General features: G+C 36.8%; 1 protein-coding gene across 2 annotated transcripts in view; it reads left to right on the top strand.

Annotated features, from left to right (window-relative positions):
• The window catches only part of IPO11 (importin 11), a 217,835-nt gene that overhangs the window by 94,026 nt on the left and 107,367 nt on the right, over positions 1–16,442 (top strand). For both annotated transcript variants that reach the window (XM_003265977.4, XM_030799092.1), the window contains exons 17-19: positions 9,261–9,294; positions 9,452–9,492; positions 10,815–10,931. In XM_003265977.4, coding sequence (XP_003266025.1) covers positions 9,261–9,294; positions 9,452–9,492; positions 10,815–10,931 — 192 coding nt within the window. The remainder of the gene's footprint in view (positions 1–9,260; positions 9,295–9,451; positions 9,493–10,814; positions 10,932–16,442) is intronic.

A 16,442-nucleotide genomic window follows, 5' to 3' on the forward strand; every position in this document is an offset into this window, starting at 1 on the left:
AGTTGGAAATATTTGCTCTTCTGTCAGAGAGAAGATATTAAATGATTTATGGATGTGTTACAAAAGGCTTAAATTTCAATTAAGTTTTCTTATTTGGGAAATAGAGAAGTTGCTTGGAGTTTTTCTTTTTTCAGTTTTGTTTTGGGAGACTGAGTCTCTCTCTTTGTTGCCTAGGTTGCAGTGCAGTGATAGTGTCACAGCTCATTGTAGCCTCAATGTCCTGGGCTTAGCTGATCCTCCCACCTCAGCCTCCTAGGCTGGGACTATATGCACCACAATGCCTGCCTGATTTTTCTATTTTTTTGTAGAGATGGTGTTTCGCCACATTGCCCAGGCTGGTCTGGAACACCTGGACTCAAACGATTCATCCACCTCAGCCTCCCAAAGTGTTGGGATTATAGGCGTGAGCCACTGCACTGGGCCCAGAAATTACTTGGGTCTTAGACTTATTTTATAATGAGTCTATTAAAAAAGGAAAGAGAAAAATGAATTATTTCAGCCAGCACCTTAAAAACGGAACATTAATTCTACCAGATATCAACAAGTGTAACTGGAGAGAAAGGGATTCATGGCCAGATAAGTTTGGAAAACTCTGAAATAAATATTCAAACGGGCCTCTTAGTTACACAACTGGTCAGAGCCTTTAAAAATGTACATTTGTGGCATGCGTGGTGGCTCACGCCTATAATCCCAGCACTTTGGGAGGCTGAGGCGGGCTGATCACGAGGTCAGGAGTTTGAGACCAGCCTGGCCAGCATGGTGAAACCCCATCTCTAGTAAAAATACAAAAATTAGCTGGGCATGGTGGCGTGCGCCTTGTAGTCCGAGTTACTTGGGAGGCCGAGGCAGGAGAATCGCTTGAACCTGGGACGCAAAGGTTTCAGTGAGCCAAGATTGCCCCACTGCACTCCAGCCTGAGTGACAGTGAGAGACTGTGTCTCAAAAAAAAAAAAAAAAAAAAAAAAAAGATAAAAGTACATTTGCATTGTGACTAGCCCACATGACTAATACGTTAATATTCATAGAATATACTTTGAGGAAATGTTGCTTTAGGTTCAGCGTTTGCCCTTTATATCTTCTGGTGGCTACATCTCACATTTACATGTTTTGCATATGTTTTATACTGTAACTATTATTTTGCAATAAATTGTTAAGAAGATTGTTTAGTAAGGCACCAAGTTAGTGTTGTAAACCTTGGCCTTTTTAAAAAGTACATTTAAAATCAAGAATGTATAAGTCATACTGCTTTAATTTTCAACCTTTGAGAAATGCTAGCTAATATAATGTGGGGAGATACCTTATACATGCATACCTATACACAATAGTGTACAACCATATAGAGACATGTATGTATATATGCAAACATGCATTTATATATATAAACATATACACAAACACACATTGTGTATGTATGTGTATACATATGTGTCACACGATTAAGTCAAATTGCTACACTGAGGAAAAGTTAACAATATTTCAAATAAACCAAAAAATATGTTATATTTCCCTAGATCAGACGGTAATTTTATATTGTCACATGGCTATCAGAGGTAAGAGACATTCTCTGCCCAGTGGCCTCTGATGTTATAGAATTTGTGAAGTCCTATGCTAACTGGAGAAGTTGCTTCCTCCAGTTGCTGCACTGCTTCTGCTGTGTCACCAGTATGTAGATCCTGATGAATCAAATTCCTCTCTGGCTTTCAGAATCTGCATTCTCTTTCCTAAGGGCTGCTGTTAAGGAATCGGGATACATTTGATACTGATTAACTACCGTTGTCCATGTGCTATTCTTTTGTTACTAGAAGGAGACTGGCTGTGATGGAGTAGAAGTAGCTGTTAATTTTTTTTTCTTTTTTTAGCTGCTCCGTAGAAAGAGCAGGGCTACCCCATAGGCAAGAATTTTGTCAATAAAAAATTCAGCAACTAACAGAAGAAGCACTTGTGTGCTCATCACTCAGTTACCCGTATTTTCATTTGTAATATTTTCCACGTGTATTTCAAATATTTAAGAAATAAAATATTACAAATGCAGTCGAATTCCTCTGTCTCTTCCCATTCTCATTCTATTGTCTTTGTTAAGCAGACGTTTTACATTTTAATAGGTTTATTGATTCCTTTTTTTTGAGACAAGGTCTCACTTTGTTGCCCAGGCTAGACTGCTGTGGTCAGGTCATGACTCACTGCAGCCTCGACACCCCAGGGCTCAGGCAGTTGTCCCACGTCAGCCTCTCGAGTTGCTAGGACTATAGGAGTGTGCCACTATGCCTGGCTAATTTTTTGATTTTTTGTAGAGACGAGGTCTCACTGTGTTGGCCAGGCTGGTCTAGAACTCTGGGCTCAAGCTGTCTTCCCACCTTGGCCTTCCAAAGTGTTGGGATTACAGGCGTTGGTCCCTGGGCCTGGAAAGAAATCCTTTTTCTTCACTCTTGGTTTTTTTATTCTGCCTCAAATTTATTTTTGAGTGTGATGTAAGTAGGTTTCTTTCTTTTTTAAAAAATAAGGATGGCAACACTACAGTGATTCATTGAATAATACATAGTTTTCTTAGTGGTCCGTAGGGCTGTCTCTGTTATCTCCCATGTTTACATGTGGACCTGTTTCTGGAATTTGTGCCGTTTCACTGGCCTGCTTGTGTATCTCTACTTGAATATTGTTTTTTTTTTTGTTGTTGTTTCTTAAACAACAGCTTTATAGTAAGCCTTCACACCTGGTAGGAAATGCATTCTTGTAGCTTTTAATACCCACAAATTTTTCATAGTTTATGGAAGATTAAATACTGTTTTCATTAGCCATGTTTTTTTGCATGTGGTCCAGTGTTTGTACTTACTGTTAATTGACAACCTTTTTAAACTTATTGTTAACAGACTACCTCTTTTGGAGCATATCAATAGTTCCTTGTGCCATAATTTGAGAACTGCTGACGTGGATTCTATACAATAGACCAAAACACCTTCTAAAAAATATCTTGTACACTCTCCCTTCCTTTCCCCTTTATAACATATTAGTTAGCAGATAGAGTGCTTATGACAACTTTTAGGTTTTAGAACATTATTTCAACACTGTAAACTAGAATACTAAACTTTAGGTTAGAGGAACCTTCTTTTCCCAGGACTACAGATGATTCTTTAACCAGAATACTTTGTTTATAAACTGGACTTCTTTAGGCTGTAGGGTTTCTGAACTAATTATGTCTTTAAGTTTCAGAAATTCAAAGGAAGTTTTTAGAACGTTTTGGCTGGGCATGGTGGCTCACGCCTGTAATCCCAGCACTTTGAGAGGCCAAAGTGGGTGAATCACCTGAGCCTGGCCAACATGGGGAAACCCCATCTCCACTAAAGATACAAAAATTAGCTGGGCCTGGTGGTGGGCACCTGTAGTCCCAGCTACTCAGGAGGCTGAGGCAGGAGAATTGCCTGAATCTGGCAGGTGGAGGTTGTAGTGAGCCGAGATCAAACCACCATGCTCCAGCCTGAGCAACAGAGCAAGATTCCATCTCAAAAGAAAAAAGAGATTTTTAGAAAGTTTTACTTAGATTATTCAACCTTCAGTAAAACAAGCAGTAAATTACTAGAAATTCAGCATTAGTATAATCTTTCACTTTTGTGAAAGCCTATGTAAGATATAAACTGTGGTATAATCAGAAAGCGTGTAGTTTGAGGGTGTGGTGTGGTTGCTTGTGAAGCAAAGAAATGGCCATCTTCATGGGCGCGTTGACCACCAGCCAGCATAAACATATGGTCATGTGCTGTTTCATGACAGGGGTATATTCTGAGAAATGCGTCCTTAGGCGATTTCCTCATTGTGGGGACATCATATGGTGTGCTTTTACACAATCTGAGATAGTAGAGGCTATCTAGGCTGTGGATACAAACCAGTGTAGCATGTTACTGTACTAAATACTTTAGGCAGTTGTAACACGATGGTAAGTATTTGTGTATCTAAACAGAAAAGGTACAGTAAGAACATAGTATAAAAGATAAAAAATGTTACACCTCTATAGGGCGCTTAACTTGAATAGCGCTTGCAGGCTTGGAAGTTGCTCTGGATGAGGCAGTGAATGAGTGATTAGTGAATGTGAAAGTCTAGAAAATCACTGTATACCACTGTAGACTTCATAATCATTGTACACTTAGGCTACACTAAATATATTGGGAAATATTCTTTCTTCAACAATAAATTAACCACATCTTACTCTAACTTTTTTTTTTTTTTTTTTTTTTTTTTTTTGAGACGGAGTCTCAGTCTGTCGCCCAGGCTGGAGTGCAGAGGCGCAATCTCAGCTCACTGCAAGCTCTGCCTCCTGTAAACTTCTTTACTTTAAAAATTTTTTTAAGTTCTTGACTGCTTTGTAATAGCACTTAGCTTAAAATGCACATACATTGTATATCTGTGCAAAAATATTTTCTTTTGTTATATCCTTATTCTGTAAGCTTTTTTTATTTTACAGTTTTTTCCACTTCTAGTAATTTTTCTTAAAATCTAAATCAAAGACACAAACACATTAGCCTAGGCCTACGCAGGGTTAGGATCATCAATATCATTGTCTTCCACCTCCACATCTTGTCCCACTAGAAGGTCTTCTGGGGTGTTAACACACATGCAGCTGTCATCTCCTATGATAACAATGCCTTGTTCTGAGCTGGGTGTGGTAGCTCACGCCTATAATCCAAGCACTTTGGAAGGCCAAGGTGGGCAAATTGCTTGAGCCCAGGAATTCAAGACCAGTTTGGGCAACATGGTGAAACCCTGTCTCCACAAAAAATGCAAAAATTAGCCAGACATGGTGGCATGTGCCTATAGTCCCAGCTACTCAGGAGGCTGAGGTGGGATTGCTTGACCCTAAGAGGTCAAGGCTGCTGTGAGCTATGATCATGCCACTGCAGTTCCAGCCTGGGTGACAGAGTGAGACTCTTTCAAAAAAAAACAACAAAAAATGCCTTCTCTTGTCATACCTACTGAAGGACCTGCCCGAGGCAGTTTTACAGTTAACTTTTTTTTTAATTGGTAGAGGAGTATATTCTAAAGTAACAATAAAAAAGTATAGTATAACATATACATAAGCCAGTAATGTAGTTGCTTATTTTCATTATTAAGTATTGTATACTACTGAACATAATTGTATGTACTATACTTTTGTTTTATAAAGAGACAGGGTCTTGCTGTGTCACCCAGGCTGGAGTACAGCAGCGTGATCATAGCTTACTGCAGCCTTGAATTCCTGGGCTCAAGTGATCCTCCCACCTCAACTTCCCAATTACCTGGGACTACAAATGCATGTTACCAGGCCTTCCTAATTCTTTGATTTTTTTTGTAGAGTGGGATCTCTCTGTGTTGCCCAGGCTGCTCTCAAACTTTGAGCCTCAAGCAATTCTTCCTTCGTGACCTCCCAAAGTACTGGGATTACAGGTGTGAGCAACTGCACCAGGCCATGTCTGTGCTGTACTTTTATACTACTGGCTGTGCAGTAGATTTTTTTTTTTTTTTTTTTTAGAGTCTGCTGTCCCAGCTAGTCGTCATCTCGCTCCTGCACTCCCCCCCCCCCCCCCCCCCCCCTCCCCCCCCCCCCCCCCTATGTGAGCCCCCTCCCCCCCCCCCCCCCCCCCCCCCCCCCCCCCAGATTTCTTTACACTAGCGTCACTGCAAATGCATAGGTAATGTGATCTGACAGCCATGACATCACTACGTGATGGGAATTTTCAACTCAGTTACAATCTTACGAGACTGCCTTTGTAAATGTAATCTGTTGTTTAATACATTATTATGTGATGCATAATTGTATTGAATTTTCTAAAATGGAAAGTTACTAGGTGGAGTTTAATGAAGTACTTTTCTGTGGTATGGAGAAGACTGTAGCATAGCCTGTATTTACTGTGGGAAGTACAGCTGGGATCTGGGCAGAGGTATTACAGGTGCTTTGAAACTCTTCTGTCTTTCCACTTTTGTGCGTTTTATAGGTCTTTCAGTTTTGTCAATTTTTCTTTTGTACACTTTCTGTTTTTTTTCTATTTACCTGTCCTTTGTATCTCAAAAACACTGCTACAGATCTTAATCTCTCAACTAGTCTGTGTTTTGAAAGATCCCAGAATGAATTCTGAATTCAATGATATTCATCAAATATAAATTCTGAAGGAAATATAATCTGTGTTTGAGACATCAAAATATTAGACCTATCTAAAACCAAGAAGAAAGGAAACCTTAGTCTACTAAGTTTCCTACAGTCAGTTTTGAGTTTATAATTGATATGTCTATCAATTATACATGAAAATGATCTTGAGAATTTTTTTCTTGAAAGGAGACGAATTTATTTATTTATTTTTATTTTATCTGTGGTCCTTGATTCAGTAGGAGATGAATAAATCAAAGATGCTTTTTATCCTTTTAGGAAACTTATTGATATAACATTTCAGAAGGATGATACCAGATTATATAATTCAGTGGTACTAATGATAGGATAATATCATTTGTATTAGTATTTCTTATGCCTGGCATGGAGTCAAGTTGTAGAAAATGCTTATTGAAAGAATTAGGAATAGGGATAGGAAAGAACCCAAGAATGAGGATGGCTTTTTAAATAATTGAATTATGAACTCATTATTTTATTTCTCCTTAGCATATTATTATTTTATGTCTACCTTATTTACATTTTCCTGGTGGTCTTAAGTCCCTGAGATACTGCCATTTCTTTCTGGCCCCAACACCATGCTCACTGTTTTAGTCTGTGGACTGCCTTCACTGCTATGGGCAGGATGTAAAAGTGGTCAGGCATTAGGCTGGTCCAAGTCCACCTAAGTGTCTTGATAAGGCGCATTCATTGTGACATCTGCACAGAAGTTTCTGGCTCTGCTTACCTTTGTAGCATTATTTGGAAGTACTGTTGACCTGCATTTTCTTCTCATTCATTTCCCTGTTTCTCTCATGCTTTGAGGGATCTTTCCATGTTTCTTATGTCTTGATGGCACTTACTCTCCCAATTTGGAATTGCCTGTTATCTTTTCATGAATTTTCTGAGGTTTCAGCTGGTGTAGGGTAGACTCACAGTAGAAATGTGTTAGACTTTTCTACCAGTCTTCTAGCACAGTCCGCAAGTCTTCATTCTATAAAATCAAGTTTTGATGTTGTCCCCCCATTGCTTGAGTTGCTGCCAAATTCATTCCATTTCTTTGTGGTAAGTACCTCTTATTTCTTTTAAAGCTCAACAAGAGCCGACTGTTTTTCTTATGTTTATTTGTCATCATTTAAAATGCTCTTTAACTTTCCTTAAAAGTCTGTGTTTTTTTATTTTCCCTTGTGATCTGGCTTTCTCTTCTTGCAATCAAACTGGAATGCAGGCAGTTCATCTTAATTCATTTCACCTTTTTCTCTGCACACACTACTACACTGACTTCCCTTTTTTAGGAAGCAAAACACATTGTTTTATTCAGGTATCTTGTTTCATATACTTATTTGCATAAATGTTATGGCTCGGGGTTGAGTGCGTCTCTAGAATAAATGGCCCTTTCCTGGAGGAAAGTCGAGAGAATTAAGGGTTAGTGTGCTGACAGTTTGATTTCTTTTCCTTTCCTTTCCTTTTTTCCTTTTTCTGAATTGGAGTCTTGCTCTTCTGCCCAGGCTGGAGTGCAGTGGCACAATCAGCTTACTGCAACCCTCGCCTCCCAGGTTCAAGCAATCCTGGTGCCTCAGTCTCCTGAGTAGCTGAGATTATGGGTGCACACCACTATGCCCAACTAATTTTTGTATTTTTTTTTTTAGTAGAGATGGGGTTTCACCATGTTGGCCAGCCTGGTCTTGAACTCCTGGCCTTAAGTGATCCACCTGCCTCAGCCTCTCAAAGTGCTGGGATTATAGGCATGAACCACTGTGCCTAGCCTTGATTTCTTGTTTCTTTTTTGAGGGGCTTTCATGTTTTGGTCTCTGTGAATTGTTAATACTGTACTTGTATATTCACTCAGTACTAAATGCTGGGAACTTAAAGATGTTTACATGTAGTCCATGTCCTCAAGGGGATTGTCTTGTGCTTATGTTTTCAAGTTAGCCATTTTTATCAGTAATTGTTTAATATCTATTCCCCTCCTCCCCAAATTGTAAGATCTGTATGGGCATGGCTTACTCAGCTTTTTCTATAGCAGCTAACACAGTGCCGATGATAGTTCCTCATTGAATAGTTTTTGATGCAATACCTAACCATACTGTCTTTTCATGAGGTCATTTTGTGGCAGATCAAGTGGCAGCAAATTTGTTAAATCTGTTAAAAATCTGGAAATGTTCACATTGCCTTTAGAGACAGTGAATAAAAGGAAAAAGCAGGTGAAAAAACATCTGCACCGTAGGCTCTTAGAATCTGCGGATTTGGCAGTAGAGTATTTAACATTTGGTGAAGGTGCCTAATTGCATCTCAAGACCTCAGAAGCTCCTGTAAAATGTTTTAAATGCTTACTTTTTGAAAAATGACTGGAAAGAAAAAAGTTGCTATAGTGTAACATCTAAGAAAGTAATGGTTCTCAGCTGGGAAATAAAAGTTTTAGATATATTATCTCACAGATTGAAATATAGAATTTAGTCATGTCTTGAGCTCATGTTACTTTATGTGGAAACTATGAATATCTTAGCCCATGCCAATTTTAGCCGATTAAGTCTGAGGTAACACTTGAAAGAGAATGAGATTATGTTGTAATATGATTTGCCCAGGTAACATGCTGGTACACATGGAAAATATGATTTAGGAGGTCAGGAGCATATGTAAACCTTTCTGTATTTGTGAACTGTGGGATTTAGCAAATCTCAAAATATTTTGGGGATATTTCAAAGATTTACTGTAATTGAGGTTACAGGTGGAAATTTGCTTGTGTTCTTTCTCCTCCCCATCTCCTTCCTTCCTTGTCTCCTTTTGCACCTTAGACTTACACATCCTCCAATTTGCCCAACCCCACCCTGGTTTCCTGCTTCCTTCTTCCTCAATCCTATGCTCTCCACATACTTTACAGCAAATTATTTTCCTTCTTGGAAAGACTCACTGGATTAAAGGCTTGTTACGTAAATTATGGGAAACTGAGAAGAATAGGAATAAATGCTGATTTACCTTTTCTTTTTATTCCTTGCTTTGGATAAGGAGAGTATCCTTTTATTTCTGAATATTCACATGGTCTGTGACTCTAATAATAATAAGAGTACAGAAAGTGGTTTGGAATAAAATTTTTTGTTTCATATTAGTGATGTTTAGTCATTCTGAAATAATTAAAAACTCATGATATACTTTCTTTTAGGTCCGTATTGAAACAGCTACAACTTTGAAGTTAAATATCCTTCTGAAAATTTAAAAATACTTCATTGCAAAGAACTTTAACACTTTTAATTATTATTTATTTTGTGAAATTAATTTATGTATACTTGTTTTAGATACAGATTTATTTTGATAAAACTTATATATTCTCAATATTCCTTAACTGTTCTTCACCTGTTGATGATTTTGAATTTAGAACAGATCAGTTTCTACCGGTAAGAATATACATTTCCAGGTATTTTTTTAAAAAACAACTTCTGCTTATGTCTTTGAATACTATTTTATACATGAAATTATCTGTGTGTTACTTACTAAAGTTGAATTTAAAAGTATGCTGTATTGGATTATTTTGGAGGACATAATTTTTATTTGTAAACTGTTTTGGTAACTTTTATTGGTAACAGTTCACTTATATTCTGCTTACTTTTGTTTAGCAATTTTGTCATCTGTGTTGAAGTTGGTTGCCAAACTTTTTTTCAAAATTGAAAAACATCTAGTATCTTCATTTTATGTGTGTCTGTTACTTTTGCTCCTTAGGTTATTTCTCTGTGTTATTTGCGTGTGTATATCTTTATCCTGTCCTACACATTAGACTATAAATTACTTGATGAGCAGAATACCAAGTTCTACTCATCTTTTTACTCTTTACTCAACCCCTAGCACCTAACATGGTGTTTTGCCATAACTGGTACTCAGTAAGCACTTGTTAAACATATCAGTAACATTGGGGTGTTAATATTTGTTCTTAAGAGGACTGGGTAAGAAGAAAGTTACGTGATAAAATGTACTTCTTTTGGTGAGGGGGATAGATAGGGAAGCTTGTAAAGCAGTGATCTTGCTTTAATAAAATAATCACCAGACATTTTTGGATGAAAGAAATGTGTTGTAGAAGTATGTGCTAAAATGAGCCATATATCTGAAAGAACAAATTCTTGCTTTATGTAAATGTGATTTGTTAGTTTCTAACATAATTTTCATAATATAAGAGTTCACAGCCAGACATAGGGTATTTGTTTTTGATTTCCTAATAAGAACTATTCTGACATTTTTAGAATAACAAGTTATATCTATAAAAATGTATATCTCCATGCAATATATATTAAGGGTTACATCAGATAGCTGGTATGTGAGTGCAATAATTAACGTCTTTTTGCTGTAATGAAACATTTCGTGATTGGCACCAGACATATATGGAAGAACAGTGACAAGGCACTGTTAATAGTTTAGTTAACAGTATAAAATTTAAACAGACATAGCTTAGACAATATTCCTCTAAACATTATTCAGTTTGTAGATGAGTTAAATTCTGAAATGGACACATTCAGCAGCAATGAAGAAAGAAAACACTTTATAAAACAATATGTAAAATACCAGCAGCTTGAACAATTTCAGGTTGTTTAGGTAATGCCAATCTTTTGGCTTTCTGTTTATTTGACTTACTGCTTTGACATTGTGATTTATTTCTTACTTCTGTTTGTATGAATGTAGAGGTCTTTCATTTCTGTTCTAAACCGTTTTTGTTTCTTTTTACCTGCAGTATTTGGAAACCATGTTCACACTACTTTTTCAGTTACTGCAGCAAGTTACAGAATGTGACACAAAGATGCACGTTTTGCATGTCCTTTCTTGTGTGATTGAAAGAGTCAACATGCAGGTAATTATATTGTAAACCATGAAAATAAATGAGGGGTGGGTAGAATATATGTAGAATTCATTAATATCCTTGACTACATTGTCTAAGAGTTAAAACATTAATTGAAATGCTTCTAACTTATAGATTGTGGTTTCAGTTCTGTATTATTCAAAATTGACATTTATATTCGATTTTTTGAAAATGAGAAAATTAAAATACTAAAAAAAAATTGGATCAACAATGTAGAGGTGTTTATAAAGCAGAATTTTACATATTTTAGAAGATCTAGCTAATGTAAAATTCAGTGTGTTTGAGGGCATAGCCACAAGTGTCCATCAGCAAGACTTCTGGGAAGTCTGTTATTTTTACCTTAAAAATTAAGTATTTTTTGCAGTCTGGTCTGCATTATATTTACATTTGGCTTAATGTAAAAATGAGGTGTAAAGCTCCTAACAGTTCAGTTATTCAGCTTCCCCTGTCACTCTGAATCTTTGTGGAAAATTGTTAATCCGGAAAACCACACTATAATTATCGTTGTGACTTCCAATATTCTAGTTTACCATTGCATATCCTTGTTTGGAAAGCACTGAAGCAAATCTGTGACTTGCATTGTATTAGGAAAGATAATTGATTTGGATTTCACAGACTTAGAGTTTACTCTTGGATCTGCTGTTGCTGAATTGTGACACCTTGAGCAGATTTATTAATTCTAAAGAAGTTGATGAGAATAGCTATTACTTATTGAGTAATGACAACATACTGACATATGTGCTACATGCTTTGCATATATTTCTCATTTAGTTCTTACAAAAAACTTGAGGTAGAGGAGTTAGAATTTATTGTCTCAAACAATTTGAGACTTGAAGGAGCTTTTCAAAGTTCACGTATTTTAATGGCACTGCCAGTACTTTAAGCATAATGCGACTCCCATGGTAGGGTTGAGTCACTGTTAATCATTTGAAACAGATCTGCGTACTGGTGTCTAAAAGTAGTAATATCTTGCATGATTCTTAGTACATTAATCACATTAATTCATTTGATGGTGTTTTTTTCAACAATGTTGAGAGAGTTTGGTCACACAGAGTTCATTGCAACTGTTTTAAGAACTCATTTTAAGTCCTTGCCTCTGTTATTTAGTTTGGGCAAAGTCTTTAACCTTGTGTCCTCATGTATAAAATGGTAAAGATAATTCTGAACTCACCTAACTTAGGATTTCATGAGCATGAAATTATTTCACATCTCCAAAATGCTTCAGAGTACTATAAAGTTGCAATAAATGGTTTAAAAAGTTGATTATAAAAACAAGATTTGGCTAAGCAGCTTACGTGCCTATATCATCAGAAAGTAACAATAAGATATAGTTATTCAATATAGCTTTTGTTTTTCAAAACTCATACTAAATAGGAGATGGTTAAAAAAATATTTTCAGTTGTCTGATTCTTTTTTTTTCTACCTTAACCTCTGATCAACCCTATCATTTTTATCATTGTTGCATATATCCCTTAACTCTCTTTAATATGCCAAATTTGACGTTTGTGCATGAGGCAGCAAACTTTTTAAAAATGTTAACAAATTTTATCTTTTTTGAGACGAAGTCTTGCTCTGTCACCCAGGCTGGAGTGCAGTGGCGCATCTCAGCTGACTGTACCCTCCTCCCCAGTCTCCTGGGTTCAAGTGATTTCTTGTCCTCAGCCTCCTGAGTAGTAGCTTGGATTACAGGCGTGCCACCATGCCTGGCTAATTTTTTTTTTGTATTTTTAGTAGAGATGCGGTTTCGCCATTTTGGCTGGGCTGGTCTCAAACTCCTGGGCTCCAGGGATCCACCCCCCTTGGCCTTCCAAAGTGCTGGGATTACAGATGAGAGCCACCGCAGCCGGCCAGAATTATCTTTTTGATATTAGGCAGCAAACATTTTGAGCCATCTTACAATAGTGCTTTCTTCTTCTTCTTTCTTCCTTCGTCTTCCTTCTTCCTTCTTTCTTCTTTCTTCTTTCTTCTTTCTTCCTTCCTTCCTCCCTTTCTTTCTCTCTCTCTCTCTCTTTCTTTCTTTCACAAAGTGCAGGTTTGTTACATAGGTATACATGTGCCATGTTGTTTTGCTGCACCCATCATGTTGACAGTTACATTAGGTATTTCTCCTAATGCTATCCCTTCCCCAGCTCCGCACCACCCGCCCCCAACAGGCCCCAGTGTGAGATGTTCCCCGCCCTGTGTCCATGTGTTCTCATTGTTCAACTCCCACCTATGAGTGAGAACATGCGGTGTTTGGTTTTCTGTCCTTTTGATAGTTTGCTGAGAATGATGGTAATGATAGACTGGATTAAGAAAATGTGGCACATATACACCATGGAATACTGCGCAGCCATAAAGAAGGACGAGTTCATGTCCTTTGCAGGGACATGGATGAAGCTGGATACAATAGTGCTTTCTGACACATACAGTTTAATGTTGAAGTTTCAGTAAAGTCACCATCTTTGTACCATAATATACAATTATTTGAATATTGTCTTTACTTTTTGATACAGTAGTAGAAAACCTCAATTAACTTTTCTTGTGCAGAGGTCTTATAAATATATAGTCAAAATAAATATGTAATCATCGGGGTGGTATCAGGTGGTCTTTGGGCCTGTGCGTTTCTGAAGTGAAAGAACAAAATTAAAGGGACTCTGTGAAATACAAAATACTCTGTTGAAAATTTTATCTAAAAGATGAGGTGTCCTTAGGGACTTAGAGTAATTTTTTTAACCCCAATGATAGAGCCCTCATTAAAACATTTGTCAGATTGTCACCTATTTGATTTTCATGTTTTCAGTGATATGAATTTAAGTGGAGCTTTCCCTATATATGAGTTAACTCATAAGGCTATAATATTCAAATTGCTTCCCCCACAGCCCAAATTCTTTGGTAAGAACACTTAACATGAGATCCATCCTCTTAACAAAATTGTAAGTGTAGAATACATTATTGTTGACTTTTGGTACAACATTCTATAGCAGAACCCTGAAGCTTATTCATCTTGTTTACCTGAAACTTTTATGCCTGTTGATTAGTAACTTATTTACCCTTCCCCTTAGTCCCTGGCAACCACCATTCCACTCTTTGATTCTATGAATTAGACTATTTTAGATACCTCATATAAGTAGAATTGGTGTATATATGCAATTGTGTGTGTAATACCACATGTTCTTTATCCATTCATCTGTTGATGGATATTTAGGCTGCTTCCACATGTTGGCTATTGTGAATAGTGCTACAATAAACATGGTAGTGCTAACAATTTCTTTGGGGTCCTGATTTCAGTTCTTTTGAATAGATGCCCAGAAATGGGATTGCTGGATGATATGATAGTTCCAGTTTTCATATTTTTTGGAAGCTAATGCTACTTTCCATAGTGGCTGTAACATTTTACATTCTTAGCAACAGTGTACAAACCTACCAGTTTCTCCACACCATTGCCAACACTTGTGTTATCTTTTATTTTTGTTTTATAATAGCCACCCTGACAGGCATGAGGTGATATCTCATTGTGGTTTTTGACTTGCATTTCCCTAATGACTGCAAAAACTTTCTTAGTTCTATGTGATTTTTAAAATGTTATGCAAATAATTGAAATTGCCCTTCCCTTAAAACCCTCGTATTATAATCTTATTCAGAATTTTATATGGACAGTATTTTTTCTTTCACCTCTTTTCATTGAAAAATTTCAAACCTACAAAAAAGTTATAAAATAGATCAACACTTATATATCCTTCACTTCATTAGTAAGTTTCATCACTTACTAATATTTTACCACATTTGCTTTCTTTTTATCTATCCACATATACAGATTGTTGTTGTAAAACTATTTCAGTTTTAGTTGCAGACATCATGATACTCTCCAGAATATTAGACCTCACCTTCTTAAGAGATATATGCTCCATTTCCTACATTATCATAACCGTGATTAGACTCAGGAAACTTAACACTGATGCAATACTATTATCTAATATCAAGTCAGTATTCAGATTTCCTTAGTTGCCCCATATAGCTAGCCTCCCACCCCACTGGAATATGTTTGGCTCTCATGTCCCTGTTCTGTTATTTTTAATGCCCAGTCTTTTTCTCCTTCCTTTTATACCTTTCACAGCACTCTGTGATTGATTTTTTTGTTTTTGTTTTTTGAAATGAAGTCTTGCTTTGTCACCCAAGCTAGAGTGCAGTGAGGCTCTCTTGGCTCACTGCAGCCTCCACCTCCCAGATTCAAGTGATTCTCCTGCCTTAGCAGGAGTAGCTGGGATTACGGGTGCGTGCCACCATGCCCGGCTAATTTTTGTATTTTTAGTAGAGACGGGGTTTCACCATGTTGGCCAGGCTGGTTTTGAACTCCTGACCTCAAGCGATCTGCCCTCCTTGGCCTCCCAAAGTGCTGGGATTACAGGCGTGAACCACTGCGCCCGGCCTCTATGATTGATTTTTGAAATATTGTTTTTATAGCATTAATTTTAATTTAGAACATTGTATATTCTAATGACAGCCAAGATTGGAATATAAATATTTTATGGCTTTTAAATGTAACTGGGTACTTTGGTTTTATTACCCCATTTGTAATTTATAGTATATATTTCTTTTCTGCAATTTCTAGGAAAGTTTCCTCCCTGTTTAAAACCAAAACTACCTCATTTTCCTTACCAGTAGATTGTGTTGTCATATGCTTATTTTTAGTTGAGTATGAATAAGTTAGATACTTTGAAATCTGTTTTTACTTATTAATTGGCCTGCTTTTATGAGCTAATTGGCGTGATCTTTGAGATAGAACACTTAGCAATATTGAGTACATGTTCCAGAAATAATATTATAATCAAATTTTGAAAATAAGGTATTACATCATAAATATGTTAAAATAAGGTAATACGTATCTTAATATTTATTCACTTATATCTTACTGAGATGTTTGTTCAAATATTTAACTTCTTATTTTTTCTGCTTCCCCACCAACACTTCCACCACAGGAGAGGGGAGCAAATTCTATAGTTGTTTGGCTACCCTTTTAGAGTATTTTACTAGCAGAATAAAGAAACTCACCCTTTCTGGGAACATTTTAAATTTTAATCAGATATTCAAGTAGATAGTAGTGAAGCTATGAAGGTCTAGTGTTTTTATTTCATCCCCAAGGATACTCTTAGAGCAATTTCAAATACTGTAATACTAAGCTTATAGCAATCTCAAATACTGGAGCTGAAACACTGTCCAGCATCACTGTAGATCCATTTTCTTTTTCAAGAAACTACTGTCAGACTGAGCTGTGCTTCAGGGTAAAATTTAAAATCTGATTAACTTAATCCATAGTGAGCTTAGCAATTTTATCCTTTGAAAATGTTTTTTTTCTCTTGTGTTTCCACCATACCTTGTATACACCTTCATCATTGCACTTCCCCTTTTTCATTGTAAGGGTTTGTCTGGCTGTCTGTGTATCCTTTTCTGTCCAGTGCCTTGTGTTCAGGGCCTGAAACTTGGAAGATATTTGTAGAATGAATGAATAAATGCTGACTTTTT

The sequence above is a fragment of the Nomascus leucogenys genome, chromosome 18 (genome assembly GCF_006542625.1).
Source record: "Nomascus leucogenys isolate Asia chromosome 18, Asia_NLE_v1, whole genome shotgun sequence".
NCBI classification, from domain to species: domain Eukaryota; kingdom Metazoa; phylum Chordata; class Mammalia; order Primates; family Hylobatidae; genus Nomascus; species Nomascus leucogenys.